The sequence below is a fragment of the Rhinatrema bivittatum genome, chromosome 1 (genome assembly GCF_901001135.1).
Source record: "Rhinatrema bivittatum chromosome 1, aRhiBiv1.1, whole genome shotgun sequence".
NCBI classification, from domain to species: domain Eukaryota; kingdom Metazoa; phylum Chordata; class Amphibia; order Gymnophiona; family Rhinatrematidae; genus Rhinatrema; species Rhinatrema bivittatum.
Genome location: NC_042615.1, coordinates 295,053,442 through 295,078,777, shown reverse-complemented (window position 1 = coordinate 295,078,777; position 25,336 = coordinate 295,053,442). Strand labels below are relative to the sequence as shown.

At 44.5% G+C, this 25,336-nt stretch overlaps 1 protein-coding gene across 1 annotated transcript in view; it reads right to left on the bottom strand.

Annotated features, from left to right (window-relative positions):
* Positions 1 to 25,336, bottom strand: part of SEC24B (SEC24 homolog B, COPII coat complex component) — a 335,324-nt gene that overhangs the window by 239,427 nt on the left and 70,561 nt on the right. Inside the window, 1 exon segment of the mRNA XM_029596557.1 lies at positions 7,574 to 7,675. Coding sequence (XP_029452417.1) covers positions 7,574 to 7,675 — 102 coding nt within the window.

The window sequence follows — 25,336 nt, the reverse complement described above, 5'->3', positions numbered from 1 at the left end:
GAATGGAATATGTAAGGGATTCCTAGGCAGTAAAATATGGGTTTAATTTTCCTGTTATGTTCACTCTAAGTAACTTGGTCTCTCCATTGTACACCTAATAATAGAGATACGGTTTACTTAATTTTGGAAATAATTTAATTTGGGAATTAATGTTATACTTGTTATATGTATCTAACAAGAATCTGCTTGTTTATATTGGAAAAATTCAATAAAAATAAAATTTAAAAAAAAAGTTGCATTGTGTGAAATGGATCCAGATTGAAGGCTGACGAAGCAGTGGAAGCAGAGAGAAATGTAAGAGGTATCCAGACTTAAATCTTGAGAATTCAGCGATCACTGGTGATCTTGAGCCATTCCTCCAAGAAGTGCTGACTCCTACCATCTACTGGAAAAAATTGTTGCAGAGTCTGAAGTGTGGTCAAAACTTTGGTCCAGACTTGGGCTGGACTTGCTGAGCAGGTTTAGGCTGACAGCGTTCACACTGTCTAGAGTGTCCTGGAAGCTGCTGTTATTGCAAAAGTGGCTGTTGCATCTGGTATCTTTGAAATTTCCAGAAGTGGCATCTCTGACAATACTGTTTTGTTTTTTTTTAAAAAGAGTAGTAAGAGCGCTTTGCAGAAGGATGTTGTTCTAGCCCACCGATGGGGACTGGACCTTTACATGTTGCTCCTTTATTTGAGCAACTATTTCTCTAAGCTTTTTACTGTAAAGGTGATCACCTTGGTTTAGGACATCTGGCAACTTGTCATGGACATTGTCAAGGAGGCTACTGGCTCTCAAGAAGCCATGAGAGGTGCTCTGATGGATGTTCTCAAGATATGTTCTGTGGCGTCGAATGCTTCATAAATGGAGCGCATAATCCTCAGAATCTAAGAGTGGATGAGGATACGCAACTTTGCCTTCTTTAGGTGGGAAGGAAGTCTTCAGTTTCTGAATACAGTCATGAAAGTATTGAACCATATAGAATTGGTGGGCAGAAATCCATGAAATTAGTATGGAGCTTTGGAATATTTTCTTTCCAAAAGTGTCCAATAATTTGGGATCATTTCCCAGCAGAATTTTCCGTATATTGTTTTCTTTGTTCTTTTAAGAGCCGATTCTCCAACAAAAGACTGACATCCCAAATCCCGGGGATTTTTGCACTCTATATTTGAGATCCGATTTCCTTGCAACTGGAGCACAGGAAACAAGATTTTCCCACATTCTTGTTTGTAATTATTGTAGGATGTCATGCATGGGTATGGCTGCTGGCTCTACCAGAGTATTCAAAATTTGGAGAACACGACCTTTATGCAGTGATCTTTATCCTTGCACACACAGTCTCCAAGTGCTTTCCCAAACTTGTTCAGAAATTGGCACAGAGAAAGGTTATCTGGTGGAGATGAGTGTTCTAGAGGCTCGGGGGGGGGGGGGGTCAGAGGGGATTCCCATTGACCCCTCATCAGAATCTGGAGATGAAGGAACACTAATGAAGAAATAGGTGATGGAGAAGGGCATCCTTGTAGGATTATACTCCTGCTATACATCCTCTGATTGCCTAGACTCTATTACAAGTGACTGCCATGGGCTAGAACCACCTGGCAGAGGTTCTGCTAAAATATCCATCCAAACTGGAGGTGCTGGAATAACTCCTCGTGGGAGTAGATCCGATACCCTGGAAAGGAGAGGTAAGAAATCCTGCTATTTGGTCGATGGGCTGATATGCCCTTTTGCCTGGCGTGAATGATGAAGCATCCTCTTCTGAAACAAGTATGGAATCCTGCACATCTTCTGGGCTCTGCAAAATTTGAATTGGAGGCCAATTAGATGTGAGAGGTACTAGACAGCAAATGGTTTCTGGAGTCTCCACATGTAGCCTGGAGGTTGACTTTAAAAAAGTTTAAAAAGGAGTAAAAACCTTCCTTTTTCAGGAGGCTTTCCCAAACATGATTGATGTTAGCAGATAGCTCATATTTGGCTTCTTTGGTTGTGCATTTAAAAATTATGTTATTTAATGTTTGATTGTTTGTTATTTAATTATTTCTATACTCTGCATTGGACAGCATTGTTGAGAGAGCACAGAATATAAATCTTGATGGTAGAAGGGATCTAGTAATTGGTGGGAGTAGAAAACCATATCCCCCTCTGCTCCCATTAAAATTGTGTAAACTGGCAGAGATATGATTTGAACCACTGGGTTATGATTTGAAGCTGGAGCAATCCATTCTGATGATATATGTGTTGAGGATTGATGTGATTCACGATGTGGGGCTCAAAGCATCGAGTCTGTTGAAGATTTTTGCTTCGATGATGCCGTAGACGGGTTTTGACGATCCTGTGGATTTGTGCTTCATCTGCACCAGAGCACTGTGTGTCAATGATGCTAGCTGCTCCAACAGCTCAGCAGAATGGTGCCTCCTTTTTTGCTACATGATACTTACTTCACCCCGAGAATTCGGCCTATCCTGCCGATGAAGGAAATACTTTTGAGGACCTCGTGCTCAACAATTCCTGGCAAGGAAAATGAGGAGTTGATAAAACAAGAGGGTAGGCGATCTAAAAAAGCCGTGGGGGCAACACAATGGATTAGATGCCAATAAATGTCCGTTTAGATTCTTTATTATGGAGACTCGTTCAACCGATAAAAAGCCCAACTCAGGCCAAGTTTTGCCCACACAATGAGGCTGCCTCAGGGGCTACAATACATAAATAACAAATGTAACTTGACAATATAGGACATACATAAATCAAATATAAAATTATAAGTGCATGTAAATGTTAATATATAAAATGGTGCCAGACGATAATTATATGTAAATTTTATTTAAACACTAATTTCACATATCCATATTACATAAGTTCCACTATGTGCTACACAAATTTCAGATTAAAACCACCAATGACGCATCACCTCCCATATATCCCAATCATACCATTCATGCCATACATCCCAATCACTCACTAAAATTAATACATTCTATATACTCACAATCCTAATGTCTCCCCATACAATGTTAACATACCCAACATATAGCGTATAATATAATAAAATATTATATTATTTTATTATTATTAAAAGCAATTATACATCTAATGAAGACAAAAGTTAAATTGAATTTTAATAAACAGCAAAACTGACCAATATTCTTTTACACACTTTATATCAGTCTCATGTCATTAGCTCTCACAATCACTTCATATTTTTATTTCTATTTTACACTAATTTAATGAACCTTGCATGTGGTTGTATACTGCAATTTTCATTTTTATTTCTACACTGTTGGAATATATTTTTTGCGCCTGTTAATTTTCATTTTTGCTGTTTATTAAGATTGAATTTAACTTTTGTCTTTATTAGATGTATAATTGCTTTTAAGAACAATTATATATTTTTTGCATATTCCACAGACTCTCTGACAAACTTGATGGTATGAGAACTATCATACACATACAAGCAATATTGCATACAGGTAAAATCATTCTGTCTAGCTACGTTTTCACATTGTGTATGTTTCAATTTACATGTTCCATTTTATATGTTCCACTTTATATGTTACCATTTACATGTACTTATAATTTTATATTTGATTGATGTATGTCCTATATTGTCAAGTTACATTTGTTATTTATGTATTGTAGCCCCTGAGGCAACCCCATTGTGTGGGCGAAACTCGGCCTGAGTCGGGCTTTTTATCGGTTGAACGAGTCTCCATAATAAAGAATCTAAACAGACATTTCTTGGCATCTAATCCAATGTGTTGCCCCCAAGGAAAATGAGGATGCACTGCGGCAGGAGGACTGACTGAGGCTTCTAAGAAACTTATGCAGCTCCTCCATTTTCCAGGTTCTTAATTTTTGAGTATGCGGGGATAGCCATCCAGAATTGTAACAACTGGCCTGATCATAGTCCTGTCCAAGACAGTGGTAGCAGAGTTTGTACTCATCGATTATGGGCATTCTCCTGCTACAAACAATGTTTGAATCCACTGACTGGATTTCTTCCTCTTCTCGGACAGTGTGAGGAAAAAAATAAGTAGGTAGCTTTTCTTCCTATTTTTTTTCCATTAGCATTGAAAAGTGCTGCTTGGGGGGCTGCTAAGGCAGCGAAGCAACTTTTAGAAAAAAGTATTGATTTTTTTATAGAAGAAACAAAAGAGAGATATAGAGGTACACGTCCATGCTGGTGCGCAGACAAAAAAAAAGACAGAGTGCCCAAGAAGCAACACCCATGCAGGAATTCTCACACATGCTCAGCTAAGCAAAAAAAATACTACCAGCTGAGAGAGAGCGGTCCATTCAGTGCCGCTGGTTGAGGTCATGCACAAGTCATGGCTTATTCAGCCCTACTTATCAACAGAAAATGTCAGAATCTGAAGCCCTAGAAATCTTTGTATGGCTCTCTCTCAGGCTTATATGTGATTCAGGGATTCAATGTTTGGTCCTGGGGTCAGCTTCAAGAAAAAGCAGAGTAGAATGACATCAAGATAAGCAAACAGTAGAATGACGACAAGTAGGTATTCATAAGATGAATTTATCAGGTGTACAACCTTCTAGCATAATTATTTTACTGACAGAAAGGCAGAGTTCCTGATTATATATGGCAAAGCACCTATACTTACAGTCAGCCAGCAAAGCATGTGCATTGCTCATAGTCACATTTTAGCCTCACAGCTGCACCTGTGTGTCAGTTCAGCAAATTATGTCTTCCTCTTATCAAGCAATTTCTTTGTAAACCAAGTTGTTACTTTTTAATCTCTGAAGGGAGCAACATTATTTTCTGCTATTGTTGTCCAAAGGTCACTTTGACCCAATGCAGGATCCAGGAGAGGGGCAAAAGACTGCCCAGCTTTCAGCAGAAGGTACTTGGTCTGTTTATATTTTCAATGGTGTAGACCTGTTCAGAAGTGAATTAGTTACTTTAAGCAGAAGTTCAACAGCAGCAAAAAGCATTTTCACACAGTTAATGGAGCTTACTTTCCAGAACATGGGCATGTATGTAGATCCCGAAAAAATATACCTCTGTCAGAAAAACTCTTGAATATCCTGACATGCTGAAAAATAGATGTGCCTAGGACATCAAAACAAACAAACATTCATAGATGGACACACACTGCAGATCTCATAAGTCTTCTTCATTTCAGAAAGTAGGCTAAAAAACAAACTTTTAAGCTGTCAAATACTAACTTCTGATTCTATTGTGCAGAAAGTTTAGGGTTTTTTTTTGGGTTTTTTATTATTGAGTTTGGAATGGTGCTGGATTGACTGTGCATTACTGCATTTTCCTACCTGCAAAAGTGCTCATTTCGAGAGAGCGAGAGTGACTGTCTACAAGGCCCTTGAAGTAGTTAGCTATTTATGCTACTATAGGAGGCCCACCTAGTAACTAGAGGTGAAGTTTAGGTTGTAGTGTAGGGGTCAGGGGCCACTTTAAATGTAGAGTGAGACGTACGAATAGAACAGTACAGTCTTGTGAAGCTTTGATATCCTTCGGAGTGAGGAAACTCAGACAACAATGAGATTTGTACAATGTTCTCTCAACATAGCTTGATGTTACCAAGTAGAGAGTCCATCTCATCGTTGGCTTCTAAACTAAGATGCAAAATATCAATTCTGATGCTGGCTTTAATGGTATCCACTGGGAACTGGATGCAGACTCGCTTAATTTATGCCACTAAGGGCCTCATTTTCCAAGCACTTTACCGCATGCGATAAATTCGCAAATCGCGTTAACAGCTGTTAACGCGATTTGCGATTTGCGTTAACAGCTGTTAACGCGATTTGCGAATGCAAATTAGTCATTTGGTATTCAGGGGGCGGAGTTGGGGCGAAGCATATGTAAAGCGGGAACCTGTGTATCGTGTGCGGCGAAACAGCCGCAGTGTTAGCGCGGCTGCTATCGCGGCTAATAACTACAACTCCAACCTCGCGTTATGGACTGCGCTACGGGCCAGAAAAGGAGTATCGCCATCCACGATACTTCCAGACAGCCTGTTTCAGGCTCCCGGGGGGGGGGGGGGGGGGGGGGGGGGGGAGAGAGAGAGAGAGAGAGAGAGAGACTTACTATAGTGCCTATGCCCTACATAGGTATTTCAATCCCTATGGGAGGGCTACCTACTAACTCGGGGTGGGGATTAGGTATGAGCGTCGGGGGTTGGGGGCCACTTTCGCATTCCACATGAGACCTACAGACAGAACAGTGGTCTCTAGTGCAGATTTGCTGGCCGTCGGAGTGAGGACGCTCACTCCAAGCGGAGATTTGGCCAACATTCTCTCCACCTAGCATGTTGTTGCCCAGGTAGAGTGTCCATCAAGCTAGGTAGAGAGAACGTTGCCCAAACCATTTCTTGGAGTGAGCGTCCTCACTCCGACGGCCAGCAAATCTGCACTAGAGACCACTGTTCTGTCCGTAGGTCTCATGTGGAATGCGAAAGTGGCCCCCAACCCCCGACGCTCATACCTAATCCCCACCCCGAGTTAGTAGGTAGCCCTCCCATAGGGATTGAAATACCTATGTAGGGCATAGGCACTATAGTAAGTCTCTCTCTCTCTCTCTCTCTCTCTCTCCCTCTCCCCCCCCCCCCCCCGGGAGCCTGAAACAGGCTGTCTGGGATTATCGTGGCAACTGGCAAATATCGTGCACCGCGATAAAAGACTGAAAGAATCATCGTGCAGTGGGAAAACATCGCGTGCGGCGCTAATGTTTTCGCGAATGGCGACAACATCGCCGCACACGATGTTTCCCCACTGCACGAAAGAAGCCTCATTTGCATTGGTAACGCCCCCTAATGCGTTACCAATGCGATATTGGAAAATAAGGCCCTAAGTCATTTATATTCAAAAATCACTACCAACTAAAACTGGATAATGACCTACCTGCCAAGTGATAAAAAGCTCCATACCTATGCTAATTCCCCAAAAACATGCAAAATAAATTCTGGCTGCTGAGGGTGCTAAACCAGCACACATTCTTCTAAAGCTGTGATTTGTAACCCAATCCCTGGGGACAATCTAGTTTTCAGGATATCCACCCTGAATATGCATGATTTACATCTACATAAAATGGAGACAATGTATGCAAATATCTCTCATTCATATTCATAAAAGATATGTTGAGAAAGACTGGCCAAGTGGTCCTCAAGACTAGGTTGGGAAATACCACTTTAAGGCATCAAAATTCTCCATGCTCCTCCCCCTCATTGCACGCCCATCACCTCATTTGCCACTTCCCCTGAATGGCTGCCACTACAAATTAAAATGAGAAGGAGACAAAGTAGCACTATCATGGAGGAGCATGCAATTCCTCAGCATTAATGCAAGGCAACCATATGTTATGCACGTGCAAAAGTTTTAATGAAGTTATAAAATAATTGTTTAGATCCATACACAAAAATTATACATCATAGAACTGAAAGTCAAGTAGCATACAGCAAATAAAAAAAATCCTACCTCTGACTTAAAAATCTCAAACATTTTTGTTTAGGCTATTTGGGTGTTTCCGCTATTTTTTTTTTTTTTTAAATAAGGAGGGATAAAGAAAGAAAATAAAACACTAAGATAGAACAATGCAAGATACTGGTGTAAAGCTAAAGCAGACCTGCTTCCTCATCCTCCTCCTCTTCCTCATCATCTGTACTTGATGACAAGGGAGTTGGTGTAGAGCTAGCTTGATTATTAACAAATCCACCATACAGCATGCCTGTGAAGTGGAAAGCACAAATACAAGAATCATCAGACAGACAGGAAAGATGAGAAATAAAAATTACAAACCATTACATTACAGCTAGATATAGCAGTCATTCCACAGAACATCCCAATAAGCATGTTACCAAGTCTGTTATCTAGTCTAGGAAAGCAACAGTTCAGAGATTAGCAGTCTAACAGTACAGTTTAGTTTGCTAGTTAAGCAGAGCATCAGCAATATATAGACAGAAAAAGTACATAGAAACCTACAAAAGAAACTTACAAGTATCAGTATGTGTCTTCAGATGACATTTTTAAATTACTTACTCCAGGCACAAAGTTATTCGGGCACCTAAAGTTTGGGGTCCCGACGACCAAAAGACGAAAAGCACATGAGGCCAGGGTTGGGGAGACCAGGCCCAGACCAGGAAAAGAGAGGGACTGCATTGCGGTGGCTGACACTGGCAGGGACCAGGCTATAACGAAGAATGAAGGAAGAGGTGGTAATGGTGGGAGTACCTGGATAAAGAACAATATGCTCAGGGGAGGTGAGGTTGGGGGATAAGAAAAAATTACAAATAAAGGAAAAAGGGGCAAAAAAGAAAAAAATAGCGCAAAAAAAAAAAAAGTGAAAACAAAATTTCCTTTGCTCTCAAGAATCTTTAGCTTGCACCAGTTTTCTAAGTATTTTGTCACCCCTGAGTCTATCTATGTAAAAAAAAGCAAAAAAGATTTTTGGTATATACTGGAATGCTTCTACTTGGGTAACATCAGCAATAATCATCAGTGTGCCATAAATTCCAAACATATTACTTACAGAAGAAAAGGCACAAAGACATTTTCAGTAAGTTTAAAAAAAACTGATACAAATCTATCTTCACTGACCTGAAGGTCTGACCTTGACGCATCTATGCTGGCATACTCCATTCCATATGCATTTTTCATCATAAAGTGGAACATAGTATGAAATACAGACACAGCCTAATATTGATAATGCAGTGATAATCTCAAGGTCAGTAAGGATCATTTTTTATGAATCCATTATCAACAAAGCAAATATTTTGTCGATTTTTTTCAATAATTTGTAGTGATATTTTCCTTATGCTTTCTTACTATGAAGCACTGTAGAACTGTATAGCCTCTCTCTGTTAGCTAGCAGGCATTACCGGAAAACTCACTTCCACTGCAGTGATCATATTTACAAATAATACCATAATGGGTATAACTAGAGCCTCCAGTTTCCTGCAGCAGATTTTTCAAGATTTCGTGGTAAGAGTTAACAATTCTGTGGCAAATTTGCATAACGTTGAACATATACTGAACACACAGTAACAGACACAAAAAGAAGATGAATTAATACAATTTGAAACTTGTCTGCAGTAGTGCCAGTCATCAAATCTATGAATTGAAGTTAATGCTCTCTGCCAGCTGTGACACACCACAAAGCAAAATTGTAATGGTGCAAACAGGGAAAGAAGCAGAGCTTTTAGTAACATTTTAAAATCATAATTTTGTTATTCTATTTTTACTGTGCACTTTGTAAACCGTTGTGATGGTGTCTCCAAACGACGATATAGAAGAAACTGTTAAATAAATAAAACACACGAAATCCAACCACCAACAAATTCGAAAGGCTTTAAATGGCCATCATAATAGGCACTTCCGGCTAACCATCTGCCTTCATTGCCTTATATTTAATCATCGGCCAAAAATATACATATTTTTATAAGGTGGTTTTTTTTGCATATAAAACAATCCAAAATTGGATGCAAACTTAACAGTCCAAATAATCCGATTTTGGATTAAGTTTTATATGCAAAAAAAAACAAACCCCTTATAAAAATATGTATATTTTTGGCCAGTTAGTTAGATAGATAGCTGGAAGTGCCTGTTATGATGGCCATTTAAAGCCTTTAGAATTTGTTGGGAGCTGTGACACACCAGCAGACTTCCAAAATAAGAGGCAGGTTTTTATAAATGTCATGATTGGCCATATATGCAGGTGCAAGAACATGTTTTAGGGATTTGGGAGAGACTTTTATCTGCTCCATCCTCAACCTCACTCCCCCCCCCCCAGCTCACTGTTAACTGCAGGCTGTTTATGAGGGGAGCAGGCTGTCAATTATGTGGTAACAAGGTAATTATGAGTTTCTCTTGCAGCAGGACTATCATGGAGGCTAGGGATACTGGGTATATAATTTATTTTCACAACTGTAAAAAAATGAATCATAAATTAAAATCCACTTACAAGCTTTAGAGCAGGGGTAGCCAACAATGGATCTCAAGAGCTATAAACAGGTCTGGTATTGGAGATATCCAAAAAAAAAAAAAAAAACCCATGAAAGAGACAGATTGGCATGGACTGCCTCTAAATCTAACTCATGCATATTCATTATGGATATCCTAAAAACCAGGTCTGTTTGTGGCTCTCGAGGACAAGAACTGGTCACCCCTGCATTAGGATATTCTCATTTTGTTTTCAGCAGGGGTTGTTTTGGGGGTTTTTTTACACACCAGTCCTGGAGTACCCTTTAAACTGGTGATTCACACACCTATCCCTGCAGGACCCCTTAGCCAGTCAGGTTTCAGAATACCAGCAATGAATATGCATGAGATATACCTGCATGCAATGGAAGCAAGGAATGCAAACTGATCTCATGCACATCCATTGTAGATATCCTGAAAACCTGACTAACCGGGGGTCCCTCAGGACAGGTTTGGGAACAGCTACTTTAAAAATGTCTTGTTTTCAGAATATCCACAATGAACGTTCATAACAGATTTGCATACTATGGGATATCCTGAAAATCTGACTGGCTAGGAGGTAACTCCAGGACTGGTTTGAAAGAAGCTAACTTAGATTTTAAGTATATTATCACCTTTTATCTTTTTATGCAATGAAAATATTTTTAGACCAGTGAACTGTATTCTTTCTGCTTCGTTATCAATATAATCCATATGTTACACCGTAAAAAGAAAAATAAATAGCTTTTCAGGAAAGCTACATGCATTTTGGAAAATAAACTTCTAAAAACATCTTGTCCAATCAAGAGTTCTCCTTTTCTGATTCAGTAAGTTCAAATTAGACCACCGAAATGAAAATATATGATATGAAAGTATAAAAATTTCTGAAGTATCTGAAAGGTAGATATTAAAATTGGTTACACCCAGTGCGGTGGTAGTGATCTGCACTGACATGTGGAGTGCATGAGTTTGATGCCTAAATCAGGTCTTCCACTCCCAAGGCCAACTAGGGAGGGGATGCTACAGAGACTACTTTCACACTGTTACCAGTCTGCTCAGCAAGGTGCTTAGGGTAATAACTGCCTCCCTGTACAAATTACCCCTATGAAGAAATGTTAATTGTAGGTGTAATGGAGAAATTACTTACCTGATAATTTCGTTTTTCTTAGTGTAGACAGATGGACTCAGGACCAATGTGTATAGTGTACTCCTGCCAGCAGTTGGAGACGGATCAGATTTCGATCTGACGTCAGTCCTAGTACATATAACCCCTGCAGGAAGTGCAGCTCTTCAGTATTCTCCTCGAAAAGCAATTGTGGATATATGCGTGATTGAATAACTTGGATAGCTTGATTAACCTGATTAACTTGGTTAACTTGAAGTGGTTGAGTTGGTTATAGCTGGAGACCGCCAGTGCCCTCAACCGAGAAATGTCGACACCCGGTAGGATGGGTGTCCTAATTGGAGGGAAAGCTTGGCTTACCCATGATTATCTCGCTCTCGGGGATATCGCCTGAGAATTCCATGAATGACGGCAGCTGGGGGTGGGATGCTGAGTCCATCTGTCTACACTAAGGAAAACGAAATTATCAGGTAAGTAATTTCTCCATTTCCTAGAGTGTAGCAGATGGACTCAGGACCAATGGGATGTATAACAGCTACTCCTGAACCGGGTGGGAGGCTGTCCATGGCCCTTACTACTGCCCTTGCGAATGCTGTGTCCCCTCAAGCCTGAACATCCAGGCGGTAGAACCTGGAGAAGGTCTGGATGGAGGACCATGTTGCCGCCCGACAGATCTCGGCAGGTGACAGCATCTTGGTTTCCGCCCAGGACACTGCCTGGGCTCTAGTGGAATGGGCCTCGACTTGCAAAGGCGGCAGCTTGCCTGTGTCTACGTAGGCCGCCTTGATAACGTCTTTGATCCAGCGGGCTATGGTTGCCCGCGAAGCCGCTTCCCCTTGCTTCTTCCCGCTGTGAAGGACAAATAGATGGTCGTCTTTCGTACGGATTCCGACCTTTCCAGGTATCAGACTAGGAGTCTGCCAATGCTGAGGTGGTGCAGATGGCAAGATTCTTCCGGATCCTTATACTGATCTGGCGATGGTAGCAAGATGGTTTGGTTGAGATGGAAGTGAGAAACCACTTTGGGGAGGAAGGACGGGACCGTGTGTAACTGAAGGCTCCAGAAGTGAGTCTGAGGAATGGCTCCCGGCAGGACAGTGCTTGTAGCTCGTAGATACGACGGGTAAAACAGGCTGCTACCAGGAAGGCCGTTTTCAATGTTAATAGTCATAGGGACAGGCCGTGGAGAGGTCTGAAGGAGGCTCCTGCAAAGAAGTCTATGACTGGATAGAGGTTCCATAGAGGCACCAGCCACTTTAGGGGTAGTCTGATCTGCTTGACTCCTTTCAGGAAGTAGGGAGATGTCCGGATGAGAGGCTAGGCTACCGTCCTCACTCTTGGTTCCGTAGCATGACAATGCGGCCACCTATACCTTGATGGAGTTGAGAGACAATCCCCCTTCTTGTAGGCCGTTCTGCAGGAATTCCAAAATCGTGAGAATTTTGACTAACCGTGGGATGATGTCGCAGTCCTCACACCAGGCTTCGAATACTCTCCAAGTCCTTATGTATGTTAGGGATGTGGAGAACTTGCGTGCTCGGAGCAGGGTGTCAATTACTGCCCCCAAGTACCCGCTCTTCCTCAGGCGAGTCCTCTCAATGGCCAGACCATAAGAGAGAATTGAGCTGGGTCCTCGTGGAGGATCGGCCCTTGTTGGAGCAGATCCATGTGCTGTGGTAGCGGGAGAGGGCTCTCTGTCAGTAGCCTTCGCATGTCTGCGTACCACGACCTTCTTGGCCAGTTCGGGGCCACTAGAAGAACTGGTCCCTTGTGGTGTTCTATCTTGTGGATGATTCTGCCCAATAGGGGCCACGGCGGGAAGGCGTATAGTAGTGTTTCCTGTGGCCAGGTCGTACCAGGGCATCGATTCCCTGGAACTGAGGTTCCCGTCTGCGGCTGAAGAAGCTGGGCACTTGGGCGTTGGACCAGTTTGCTAGGAGGTCCACGGTTGGTGTTCCCCAACAATTTACTATCAACTGGAAGGCTGTGGATGACAGTCTCCATTCTCCTGGGTCTAGACTTTCTCTGCTGAAGTAATCCGCAGCAATGTTGTCTTTCCCTGTGATGTGGGCGGCAGAGATCTCTAAGGTTCACTTCCACTCACGTCATTAGGTCTATTTCCAGAGACACCTGTTGGCTTCTGGTTCCTCCCTGATAGTTGGCCACTGTCCGACATTACTCTGACTGATTTTTCCCGGAGTCTGTGACCGAACCATAGGCAGGCTAGTCTGACTGCCCGTGCTTCTAGGCGGTTGATGTTCCATCCCGACTCTTCTTTGTTTCACTGCCCCTGGGCAGTCCGCTCCTGGCAGTGTGCTCCCCATCCTCGCAGGCTAGCATCTGTGGTGAGCAGAATCCAGGTCAGTGAGGATAGCCTCACTCTCTGGCTTAGATGGCCTTCTTGTAGCCACCATCATAGTTGGTTCCGAACTTTGTCCGGGAACTGGAGACCAATGGTGTAGTTCTGGGACAGCGGGTTCCATTGTGACAGTAGGAAGCGCTGTAGGGGGGTCTCATGTGAGCTCTTGCCCATGGCACTACTTCCGGTGTGGATGCCATGAGGCCGAGGACTTGGAGGTATTTCCATGCTGTGGGGGACGAAGCTCGCTCAACAGGGTTTGCAACTGGGTCATCAGTTTTTATCTCTTTGTCGGTGTCAGGATGACCTTGTCTTGTTTGGTGTTGAACCGAATTCCCAGGAATTCTAGAGATTGAGAAGGCTGCAGACAGCTCTTGTTTGTGTTGACCACCCTCCCGAGGCTCTCCAGTAGAGTTTTGACTCTGTTGGTTGCCTGGTGACTTTCCTCTGGGGATTTCGCCCTGATCAGCCAATCGTCCAGATATGGGTGTACGAGGATTCCTTCCTTCCTCAGTGTTGCCGCCACTACCACCATGATTTTGGTGAACGTCTGGGGAGCTGTGGCTAACCTGAATGGTAGTGCCCAGAACTGGTAGTGATGGTCCAGGATCGTGAAGCATAGAAAACGCCGATGCTCTTGATGGACCGGTATGTGCAAGTAGGCTTCCGACAGATCCAGGGATGTAAGGAATTCTCCCGGTTTGATCGCCCTTATGACCGAACGTAGGGTTTCCATGCAGAAGCAAGGAATCTTCAGGTGGCGGTTGACCGACTTGAGGACCAGGATGGGCCGGAATATCCCTTCTTTCTTGGGGACGATAAAATGGATGGAATAGTATCCAGTATTTATTTGTTGCGAGGGCACCGGTGTTATAGCCTCTAAGGCGAGTAATCTGGTCAGCGTAGTTTCTACTGCCATCCTCTTGGAGGGGTCGTGGCAGGGGGATTTCACAAACTTGTCCGGAGGGATGTGGTGAAAATCCAGATAATATCCCTCTCGAATGATGGCTAGGACCCCCTTGTCCAAAGTTATCTCGACCCATCTTTGGTAGAATAGGGCAAGTCTGCCCCCATGGCTTCTTTCCTTGGACGGATCAGCTGATTTTCATTGTGGGGTGCGGCTGGGACCTGGACCGAAGCCGGCTCCCTTTTTGTTGTGCTTGTTCCGAAAGGACTGGCTCTTGCCTGCGTGGCGAGCTGCTTGATATGTGCTTCTGTATGGACTGTAGCGCTGTGATCCTCTGCCTCTAGAAGTTCAGGGGAAGGGTCACTGGTTTCTCTTATTCCTGACCGCCGGTAGCCGCGGTAGTGGGAATTCGCCCCATTTGTTGGCTAGCTTCTCCAGTTCGCTTCCGAACAGGAGGGTTCCCTTGAAGGGCATCCTCGTGAGTCTAGTTTGGGACGATGCGTCGGCCGACCAGGTTCAGAGCCAGAGTTGTCTTCTGGCTGCCATGGCGGATGACACGCCTCTAGCCACGGTGCACACCAGATCAGAGGCGGCAACCGTGAGGAATGATACTGCTGGTTCCAGGGCTTCCCCGGGAGTGTTGTTCCTGGTCTGTGATAAGCAGGTGCGTGTCATCATGGCACAGCAGGCCGCGATCTGTAGAGACATAGCAGAGACGTCAAAAGACTGTTTGAGGATGGATTCCAGACGTCTGTCTTGGGCATCCTTGAGTGCCTGCTCCTCCCTCCACTAGGATAGTAGTGCACTTCGAGACCGCGCAGACCATGGCATCCAATTTTGGACATGCCAGGAGATCTTTGGCAGCAGGGTGCAGGACGTACATGGCTGCCAAGGCACCTCCCCCCCCCCCCCCCTTTGAACGTGGTCTCCGGGGCTTCCCATTCCAGGTCAATTAGCTGCTGGACGGCTTGAACAGTGGGAAATGATGATAGTCTGACGGAGTCCCTCTAGGAGGGGATTCGTCTTAGGTTCCCCCGAGGCACTTGTGCCCGGGATAGCGAGCTCTTTCAAGCTGTGTGTGACCAGGTCTGGAAGCTCGTCCTTGGTGAAGAAACGCCTCATGGTTCAGTGGGGTTCGGTCCCTGGGGGGAGTTCCCTTTCCTCCAGGGGTTCTGAATCCTCGTCTGAGTTGTCCGTGTTCCCGAAGGTAGGGTTTCTGGGCGGAGGAGGCACTTCTATGGGCCTAGAGGGTCCCGGGATGTTGAAGTCCTCTGGCGGAGGCTGTGGCCATGTTATCGGAGGCCCCAGCTGCATGTGGACAAATGTATGCAGGTCTCTGAAAAATTCCACCCAGGAGATAGATGCTGGGTCTATATTAAGAGGCACTGTGTCCTTGGGGAGCTCCGTTTGAGGGAGGCTCCCGCTGGGGGACGCGAGGTCCAGCGTACTGTCCGAGGAGCCGGTTTCCGGCTCTGGCTGGGGAAGGCCATGAGCTGAATCCCCCAGGACCTCCGCGCACTGAATACACAGGGCTGTGGCCTCTTCATGCTGTGCAGCTCTAATGTGGCATACTGGGCAGAGGCCCTGAGCCTTGAGCTTCTTCTCTGGCGGTGCCATGGCTTGGGCGCATAAAATACAGGGCCCGGGTGGTATAGTTATGCGCTCTGGTGCGTCGTGGTTGTGCGCATAGTTTTGGTGTGTGCTCCAGGAGATGCGCACCGTTGTGCGCATGGGCTGAACTTATGCGCCCAGCACAGTAAGCATGTCTATGCACGTCGCTGTGCGCACGGCACTTGGGCGCGCGACAATGTGCGCACAAGGGATTTGTGCACCCAGCTCGCCTCTGTGCGCACGGGTCGAGACAGCAGACAAGGTGGCGAACAGGTCAAGATGGCGACCACCTTGGAGGGTCTCCACGTGGGAGGACCATCGGATCTGACCGGGGTCTAGACCTGCTAGGTCTGATCAACCCGGTAGCACTGGTGCTGGCTGGCGACCTGTACAACTCTTCAAACTTCGGAGACCAGAGACTTTTAAGTAGTTTTCTACCTTACCTTCTCTCGGCGCTTCCCGGTCTCGTTCCAGGCGGTCTCCGGCTGCGGGGGGAGAGGGAAATACCTTCACCGCCGTGCTCGAAGTTGCACCCGCTGCCTCTCAGCCTCACCCGTTGCCGGGGGCTAAATCCACGCCGAGGGTCGGCCGCTGGACCGAGGCTTACCTCCGAGGGATCGCAGAAATCACCTCAGGAATTCTCAACTGGGGGAGAGACCCAAGGAGTGTCACCGCAGGAGAGTGGGGTTCTTCTGTAGAGGTAAGATTTCTTCTTGTTTTGATAAATTACTGTAACGCTGTGCGAGCATGCATAGAATCCCGAACTGCTATGGAGACGGAAAATACTGAAGAGCTGCACTTCCTGCAGGGGTATATGTACTAGGACTGACGTCAGATTGAAATCTGATCCGTCTCCAACTGCTATCAGGAGTATACTATACCCATTGGTCCTGAGTCCATCTGCTACACGCTAGGAAACAGATGTTACCCCATTTCTTCATTTCCATTCTCTAGACCCTAGGAATCATCTGTGTTTATCCCATGTCCTTTTGAATTACACTCTTGTCTTCACCACCTATTCCAGAGGGCATTCCATATATCTACCACCCTTCCCATGAAGAAATATTTCAGGACATTGTTCCTAAGTCTTTCCACTTGAAGTTTCATATCTTGAGTTTTACAACTTCCTTTCCATTGAAGAGATTTAATTTTTGCGCATTCTTTTCATATACTTAAAAAAGTCTCTATCATGCCACCCCATCTCTCCTCTCTCCAAGGTATATATATATTTAGGTCCTCCAGTCTCCTTTTGTAAACCTTCATTTAGGTTGCCTTTCTTTGGACCATTTCCATCCTATCCTTATCCTTTATGAGATATGGTCTCCAGAATTGAAAATAGTACTCCAGGTGAGGCCTTGCCAATGTCCTGTACAGGGGCATTATCACCTTTTTCCTGCAGTTTATGCCTATCTCTATCCCTCTCTCTATCCAGCCCAGCATCCCCCAGTCTTACCCACTGCCTTATCACATAGCTTTGCTACCTTAAGATCATCAACCCAAGGACTCTCTCTTGGTCCATGCACATCGGTGTTTCACCCCTATTACATACATCTCCTTTGGAATGCTGTAACCCAGATGCAGGATTCTGCACTTCTTGGCACTGAATCCCAGCTGGCTGTTCTTAGATCGCTTCACATTTTCTCTACTCCTTCATGTGTTCCACTCTGTTGCAGATCTTAGTATCATCTGTAAACACATTTTTTTTCTTCTAATCTTTCTGTGTTGTTGCGTTTACATAATGACTGAGACCTCTTTCCCCCTAGACCCATGCATGTTGAGGTGGAGAGAAGTCCCAGTCGTTGTGCAATGACGATAATTAGTAGCCAAATTTAGAGACCATAATTGTATGATTCCAGAAGAATCCCTGATATATGACAATGACTGAGCTAGATGTACTGGGAGGGAGCTTAAAATAGAGGGTGGGGGACAGAGAAGCCATGGGTAATTGCAAATTAAGTCTTATGGTACTGGATTCCAGTCCTGTATCTAACTAAGCTGGAAGCCCAAACAGTAGGGAAAAAACTGCCAGGACCAAAAGAAAAAAAGTGAAGTTACCGTAACAGTAGTTCTTCAATGGACAGCAGTATATTAGCTTTACATGTGGGTTACATCATCCGATGAACCCTGGCATGGATCTTTGATTTCAAAGCTTCTTGAAGTTTTGAGCATGCTTTGAGTATATGCAGCCCTAACCATCTCCCTGCCTCCCAGGCAGGACCCCTCAAGTCAATGATAAAGGTACAACTTGGAGAAACCAACTCCAAGGTAAGGTGGAAGAGTTTGGGAGGACTGACATCCTGTTAGCCATCAGAGAGTCATTGTTACAGGTAAGTAACTTCACTTTCTCTGACAAGCAAGATGCAGTCTTCATATGTGCAGACTCAGAAGCTACATTGTATAAATTGTCTAAGCAGACGAGCAGGTCATCACTGGTAAAAAGGAGGTAAAAGGTGATGGGGAGGGCTAGGAAATCCTAAATCTTCTCCCTACAAATAATGAAGATTCCAGAAAGAGATTAGAGCTATTTACACAAATTATCCTGAAGAAATCACAGTGCAGCTAACAGGGAAACAATACATCTGGAGCTTCAATGTGAGATTGATTAACGCATGCAGAGCGAACTGGGAAGGCAATCACAGCAGCTAACAGGGAAAGAATGGAACCAGAATGGAATGCAAAGCCATTTAGCAGCCAACCAGGCTTCATACTGAGAAATTCTAATAGCTTGTAACGAAAGGCAGGAACACTTGCAGTTTGAAATACAAAAAGTAACAGCACAACACCTGACAGCAATTAAGCAGGTCTGCTGAGGTATTCAATCTGTTAAAGGCTCAAACAGATCAATCCGAACTAAGGTATACCAGCAGAACAGAGACTTATAGAAACGCTAGGGTCCTTGATCAGAGAAGTGCAGCAGGGCTGTTCTGACCACCTCAGCACATACAGCGAGACAGGATTAACCCTTAAAGACAATTAGGGCAGGTCCTGCCTGGCTTTTCCCCCCTTCGCCAGCCGAGAATGGGTGGCCATGGAGCCCCGACCAGGGAGGGAGGAAGACAGGCAGCTCCCTCCTATACAACTCAGCCCCAGGTAGTATAAAATAGAATCTGATGTGTAGAGGTTAAACCCCAGGGTCTCGAGGCAAAGATGAAGGTCCCTGTGAGCATGAATGTATGTAGAGAGGTGAGTTTGTGTGTGTGTGAGGAGGGGGAGGGGTGTGAGAGAGGGGAGAGGAGGAGGTGTGAGAGAGGGGAGAGGAGGGGGTGTGAGAAGGGAGGGGTGTGAGACAGGGGAGAGGAGGGAGTGTGAAAGAGGGGGCATACATTGGCTATGTCCTGGTGAGCCTTTCCTGAAAGATACCACTTAAGCTTGTATGGTTTGTCTCCTGATAATATGAGAGAAATGTAAGATTACCAAGCCAACGTATTATGAATATTCTGAGATCAAGGTTGCTGTAGTAGATAATTTATTTATTTATTTTATTTATTTAAAATTTTTATATACCGGCATTCATGTTGCAAACACATCATGCCGGTTTACATATAACAGGGGTGTACAGTGAACAATTCAATAACCTATTTGTGTAGAAGGAAGCAGTTACAAATAACAAGGTAATAGAACTGGGAGGAGAGAAGAAAAGGGAGAGAATAACATTAGGTATAGGTATTTACATTAGTAATAACATTTTTACATGTGGAAGTGGTAGAATCTGGCTGAATAGAATTAATCGGTGTCCGGGAAAGCTTTTTTAAACAGCCAGGTCTTAAGTCTCTTCCTGAAGGTTGGGAGGCTGGGCTCCTGTCTAAGGTCCGGTGGGATGGAGTTCCATAGAAGGGGGCCGGCTGTTGAAAAGGCCCGATCTCTCAAGGTAATGTGTTTGGTAGTTTTGGCTGGGGGCACTTGAAGAGATCCTCTGAGTGTGTCTCTTGTTGGTCTGGAGGAGTTATAAATTTGGAATGGGACTTGTAAGTCGAGTGGGGTGTGTTGATGGATGGTTTTGTATATTATGGAAAGAGATTTGTAAAGGATTCTGAAGTGAACAGGCAACCAGTGGAGATCTTTTAGGATTGGAGATATATGGTCCCTCCTCCTGGAGTTTGTCAGTAATCTTGCCGCAGCGTTTTGTAACATCTGGAGGGGTCTAGTATAGGAGGAAGGTAGGCCCAGAAGGATAGAGTTACAGTAATCGATCTTAGAAAAAATGATGGCTTGTAGAATGGTTCTGAAGTCCTGAGTGTGGAAGAGTGGTCTAATTCTTTTCAGAACTTGGAGTTTGTGGAAACAGTCCTTGGTGGTTCTGTTGATGTAAGCTTTAAGGTTCATCCGGTTATCAATTAATACTCCTAGATCTCTCACCTGTGTAGTAGTTGGGATAGTTGGAGGATTAGAGATGGCATTGTTATCTGGGGAGATGAGAAGCAGTTCTGTTTTAGAGGAGTTTAAAACTAGGTTTAGGTTAGCCAGGAGATGTTTAATTTCGAAGAGACAGTTTTCCCAGTGAACCAATGTTTTTGTGTAAGATTCTTTAATGGGTATCACGATCTGGATGTCGTCGGTGTAGAGGAAATGTCTAGTTAGTTAGCACCCCGCTGCATGAAGTCACTATTTCTAACAAACATGATGTAACCAGCAAGGGTCCCTTAACCAGCAATGTATCCCTAATCACCATGTCAAAGAACTCTATAGTCACTGTGGGGGGGATGTCACTATACTACTTTGAACCTGACTCTATTCCCACAGAAACAGAGATCCTAGATATATTTCAGGGACATGACCTCAGCTTTGATGAAAACCCAGTATATCTTCTAGATCAGTGATTCTCAATCAGTGTGTCAGGACACACCAATGTGTCACCAAGCACCGGCAAGGTGCTACCTCGTCTCTCATTGCTCCTCTCCCCTTCCTCCAGCGAGTGAGAGGCAGACATTCTTCCACTACTGCTGTTACTGCCCGGGCTATCAGAACGTCCAAATCTGGCTGGATGGGAACGACAGCAGTGTTCATTGAAGCTGGCAACTGCACCATGGCCTTTTCTTCTTTCCACCCCCACAGCCCGGAAGAGGAAGTGATATGTAGCAGAGCACATAGGAAGAAAAGGCCATGCTGCATTGAAAAGTAGCAGCAGCCCCAAGCAGCAGCACAGATCTGGAGCAGAAACTGAAGCAGCCAGTAATTAGCAAGGGAGGTAGCAGCGTTAGCCCCCACAATCAATGGGATTCTTCTTTCTTGAGCCGTGGGGGTTGGAGGAGGCTGCTGCAGCTACCTTTTGTGCTCTGGGGGAGGGAGGGAGTGGGAGTGAGAGAGAGCGCCAGCCAGCCAGTGTATAAGTGAGAGAGAGAGAGAGCCTATGTGTGATCGAGAGCTTGTGTGAGAGAGAGAGAACGTGTGCGATTGAAAGCCTGTGGGCCGGATTTTAATATCTATGCGCAGGCATAGATTTGTGCGAACAACCCGGCACGCACAAATCTATGCCCAATTTTATAACATGCGTGCGCAGCCACGCGCATATTATAAAATCCGGGATCGGCACACGCAAGGGGGTGCACACTTGGGCACCTTGCACGTGCCGAGCCCTAGGGGAGCCCTGATGGATTTCCCTGTTCCCTCAGAGGCCATTCCGAAATCGGAGCAGCCTCGGGGGGAACTTTCCTTCCACCCACCCCCCCCACCCCCACCTTACCCTCCCTAACCCGCCCCCAGCCCTACCTAAAACCCCCCTAACCTTTATTTAGCAAGTTATGCCTGCCTCTGGGCAGGTGTAGGTTGTGTGCGCTGGCCGAGTGCAGGCGCACGATCCCTCAGCCTAGCGGCCCTAGGGAGGCCTCTGGCCATGCCCCTGCCCCGGACTGCTCCCGCCCCGCCCCTTTTTTCAAGCCCCAGGACATGCGAACGTCGCTGGGCCTATGCAAAATAGGCTCGGCGCACAAGGGCTTTTAAAATTTGCCCTTGTGTGTGTAAGTAAGAGAGAGAGAGCATTGTGTGATTAGGAGAGACTGGTCAGCGAGGTGATGTGTTTACATGTGAGAGAGACTGGTCAGAGAGGTGACGTGTTTATGTGTGAGAAAGACTGTTCTGGGAGGTGACTGGGGTGGGTAGGGGGGAGAGAGAGAGAGAGAGACTACTTGGGGAGATGATTGGTGTGAAAGAAAGAAACTGGTCCTGAAGGTGTAATGTGTGTGTGAGAGAGAGAGAGAGAGAGAGAGAAACAGAGACCGATTGTGGTCCCCAAGGAAGAGAACTGTGAGGAAAGCTACTGCTACTTCTGGTGTGGCCTCCAAGGGAAAGGAATAGGAGAACTGCTGGAGAGGGTAAGTAAAAGTGGCTTTTTAAATTCATTTTTCTTGATTGACTGCCATTTTAATTATTGGGCATTAAGTGATGTGTCTGCTGTTTTGAAATATTTTATTGGTGTTTGGAGAATGTTTAATTTTTAAGAGTTTTTAATTGTCATTGTTATTCTGTTCATCAGCTGTTTTGAAACATTATTTGATATAGTTTTACAATTATTTCTTTGTGGGGATCTATAGCAGCTTGGCTTTTTCTGCTTTCCTAATTGGAAGTGTATTGGTGTTTAGGGCCTGGTTTAATATTTGTAGCATTGCCTTTTCATAGAAACAGAAACATAGAAATGACAGCAGAAGACAACCAAATGGCTCATCCAGTCTGCCCAGCAAGTTTCGCACTTTTTTTTTTTCTCATACTTATCTGTTACTCTTGGCTCTTAGTAACCTTTTGGTTCTATTTCCCTTCCACCCCCATTGTTAATGTAGAGAGCAGTGTTGGAGTGCATCTAAGTGAAACATCTAGCTTAGTTAGGGGTAGTAACTGCCACAATAAGCAAGCTACACCCATGCTTATTTGTTTACCCAGACTATGTAATTCAGTCCTTGTTGGTTGTCTGAATATAGATCCACTTTTCTTCATTCCCCCTGCCATTGAAGCAGAGAGCTATGCTGGATATGCGTGAAGTATCAGTCTTTCTCCCCTGCCGTTGAAGAAGAGAGCTATGCTGGATATACTTTGAAAGTTAAGTATCAGGCTTATTTGGTTTGGGGTAGTAACTGCCGTAAAAAGCAAGCTACTCCCCGCTTTTTTGTGAATGAAAATCTTTTTTTCCCCACATTCATTCACGTCCTCTAGACTTTATGGATCCACAGTGTTTATCCCACGCCCCTTTGAAATCTTTCACACTTCTGGTCTTCACCACTTCCTCCAGAAGGGCATTCCAGGCATCCACCCTCTCCGTGAAGAAATACTTCCTGACGTTGGTTCTGAGTCTTCCTCCCTGCAGCTTCAAATCGTGACCCCTGGTTCTGCTGATTTTTTTCCCGACGGAAAAGGTTTGTCGTTGTCTTTGGATCATTAAAACCTTTCAAGTATCTTAAAGTCTGTATCATATAACCTCTGCTCCTCCTTTCCTCCAGGGTGTACATATTTAGATTCTTCAATCTTTCCTCATAAGTCATTCGATGAAGACCTTCCACCTTTTTGGTCGCCCTTCTCTGGACCACCTCCATCTTGTCTCTGTCTCTTCGGAGATACGGTCTCCAGAACTGAACACAGTATTCCAGGTGAGGCCTCACCAAGGACCTGTACAAGGAGATAAGCACTTCCCTTTTCTTACTCGCTATTCCTCTCTCTATGCAGCCCAGCATTCTTCTGGCTTTAGCTATCGCCTTGTCACATTGTTTCGCCGACTTCAGATCATTAGACACTATCACCCCAAGGTCTCTCTCCTGCTCTGTGTACATCAGCCCTTCTCCCCCCATCAAATATAGTTCATTCGGATTTCCACTCCCCATATGCATTACTCTGCACTTCTTGGCATTGAATCTCAGCCGCCATATCTTCGACCACTCTTCCAGCTTCCTTAAATCCAGTCTCATTCTCTCTACTCCTTCCGGGGTGTCTACTCTGTTGCAGATCTTAGTGTCATCCGCAAAAAGACAAACCTTACCTTCTATCCCGTCCGCAATGTCGCTCACAAAGATATTTAACAGGACCGGTCCCAACACCGATCCTTGCGGAACACCGCTTAAAACCGCTCTCTCTTCAGAGAGAGTTCCATTTACCATCACACATTGTCTTCTGTCCGTCAACCAGTTTGCAATCCAGGCCACCACCTCGACACTCACTCCTTTTCATAGGTAGAGTTGTTACTGTTTGAATGAGTTCCATAATGCAGGTGTAACTTTGTGCGGATTAGTTTGTGAGCATTATTGCAGATCATGGTACTATGTTAGGTGCTATATTTCTGTTTCTATTTCTCCAGTTTTGTACTACATGAAGTGTGGCTTTTTTGGGTTTCCATTCCAGTTTCTGTCTATATTTGTGATTTGTAGTCTCTCTGTACTTGGTGAAGGTCGATTTTGTGTGTATGACCAAAGTGAGGTATTTAACTAGCATGCAGGCTAGTAAAATACCTCACCTTATTTGTTGTGTTTTATCAATAGGGCATGCATTAGTTGTGAACTGCAGACTTTTTATAAGTAGGGCTACTGTGCCTGGTAGTAGAGGGAGTTTGTGTTGCTCTTATTGAGATAACACCAGAATATCTTTTTTGTATGGTGAGTTGTAGGAGGAATGTTCTAGTTCTGCTTCATACACATTGCTGAGGGTCAGGGGTGGGGGTAGGTTTCCTGTGGATGCAAAGTGTACATTTACATTTAGCCTTGTGACCGTCATGAGTTCAGTGTGTCATGTATGTAAGAACTATCCATCAGGTGTTTCCAGACAGAAATAAGGTTGAAAACCACTGTTCTAGACTATAAAGAATCTCACACTATTGAGCTGTCTGTGGACCAGAACGCCGCAGAAATTGCAGATTACAATTAAGATTCCAGTGATGAGGATATTTTATAAACAGCCTATGATCTGACTTATGCTCTACCTGTCCTAGCTGCCCTTTCAACTGTCCAGCTGGTATTCACATGTTTCCTCTTTAGGAAGGTTATACCTTTAGCCAGAGTCCCGACCGGAGATTCCCCCACTAAGATCAGACTTTTGTGTGACTTTACCCCACCTGAGTCTATGGAAATGTAGCTTAACATGGCACCTGGATGAATCACATGGGGTTACTTGGGAGTGAGCCGTACATAATCATGAAGTTATACTGCATCACACTTAGATTAGAAGTGAGTACATTAGTTCCACACATATACCCCAGATCAAATGTTGACCTCATTACCATACACAAATAGTGACCTATTTTCTTCTTTCCTTCCTCATTGCTATTACCATCCTTTCTTCTTACTATTATTGTTAACACTTATTACTATTTCATTATTATTATTATTCCATTTACTATTGCCTTATAACTGTGGCTTGTTGGCTCATGTCATCAAGCCAAGACTTGCGCAGTTTGCTTGGCAGTTAGATTTAAACAGTGAGGAGCTCCCTTGATAGCCCCTCCTGGTTTAAAAAAGCAGAAATG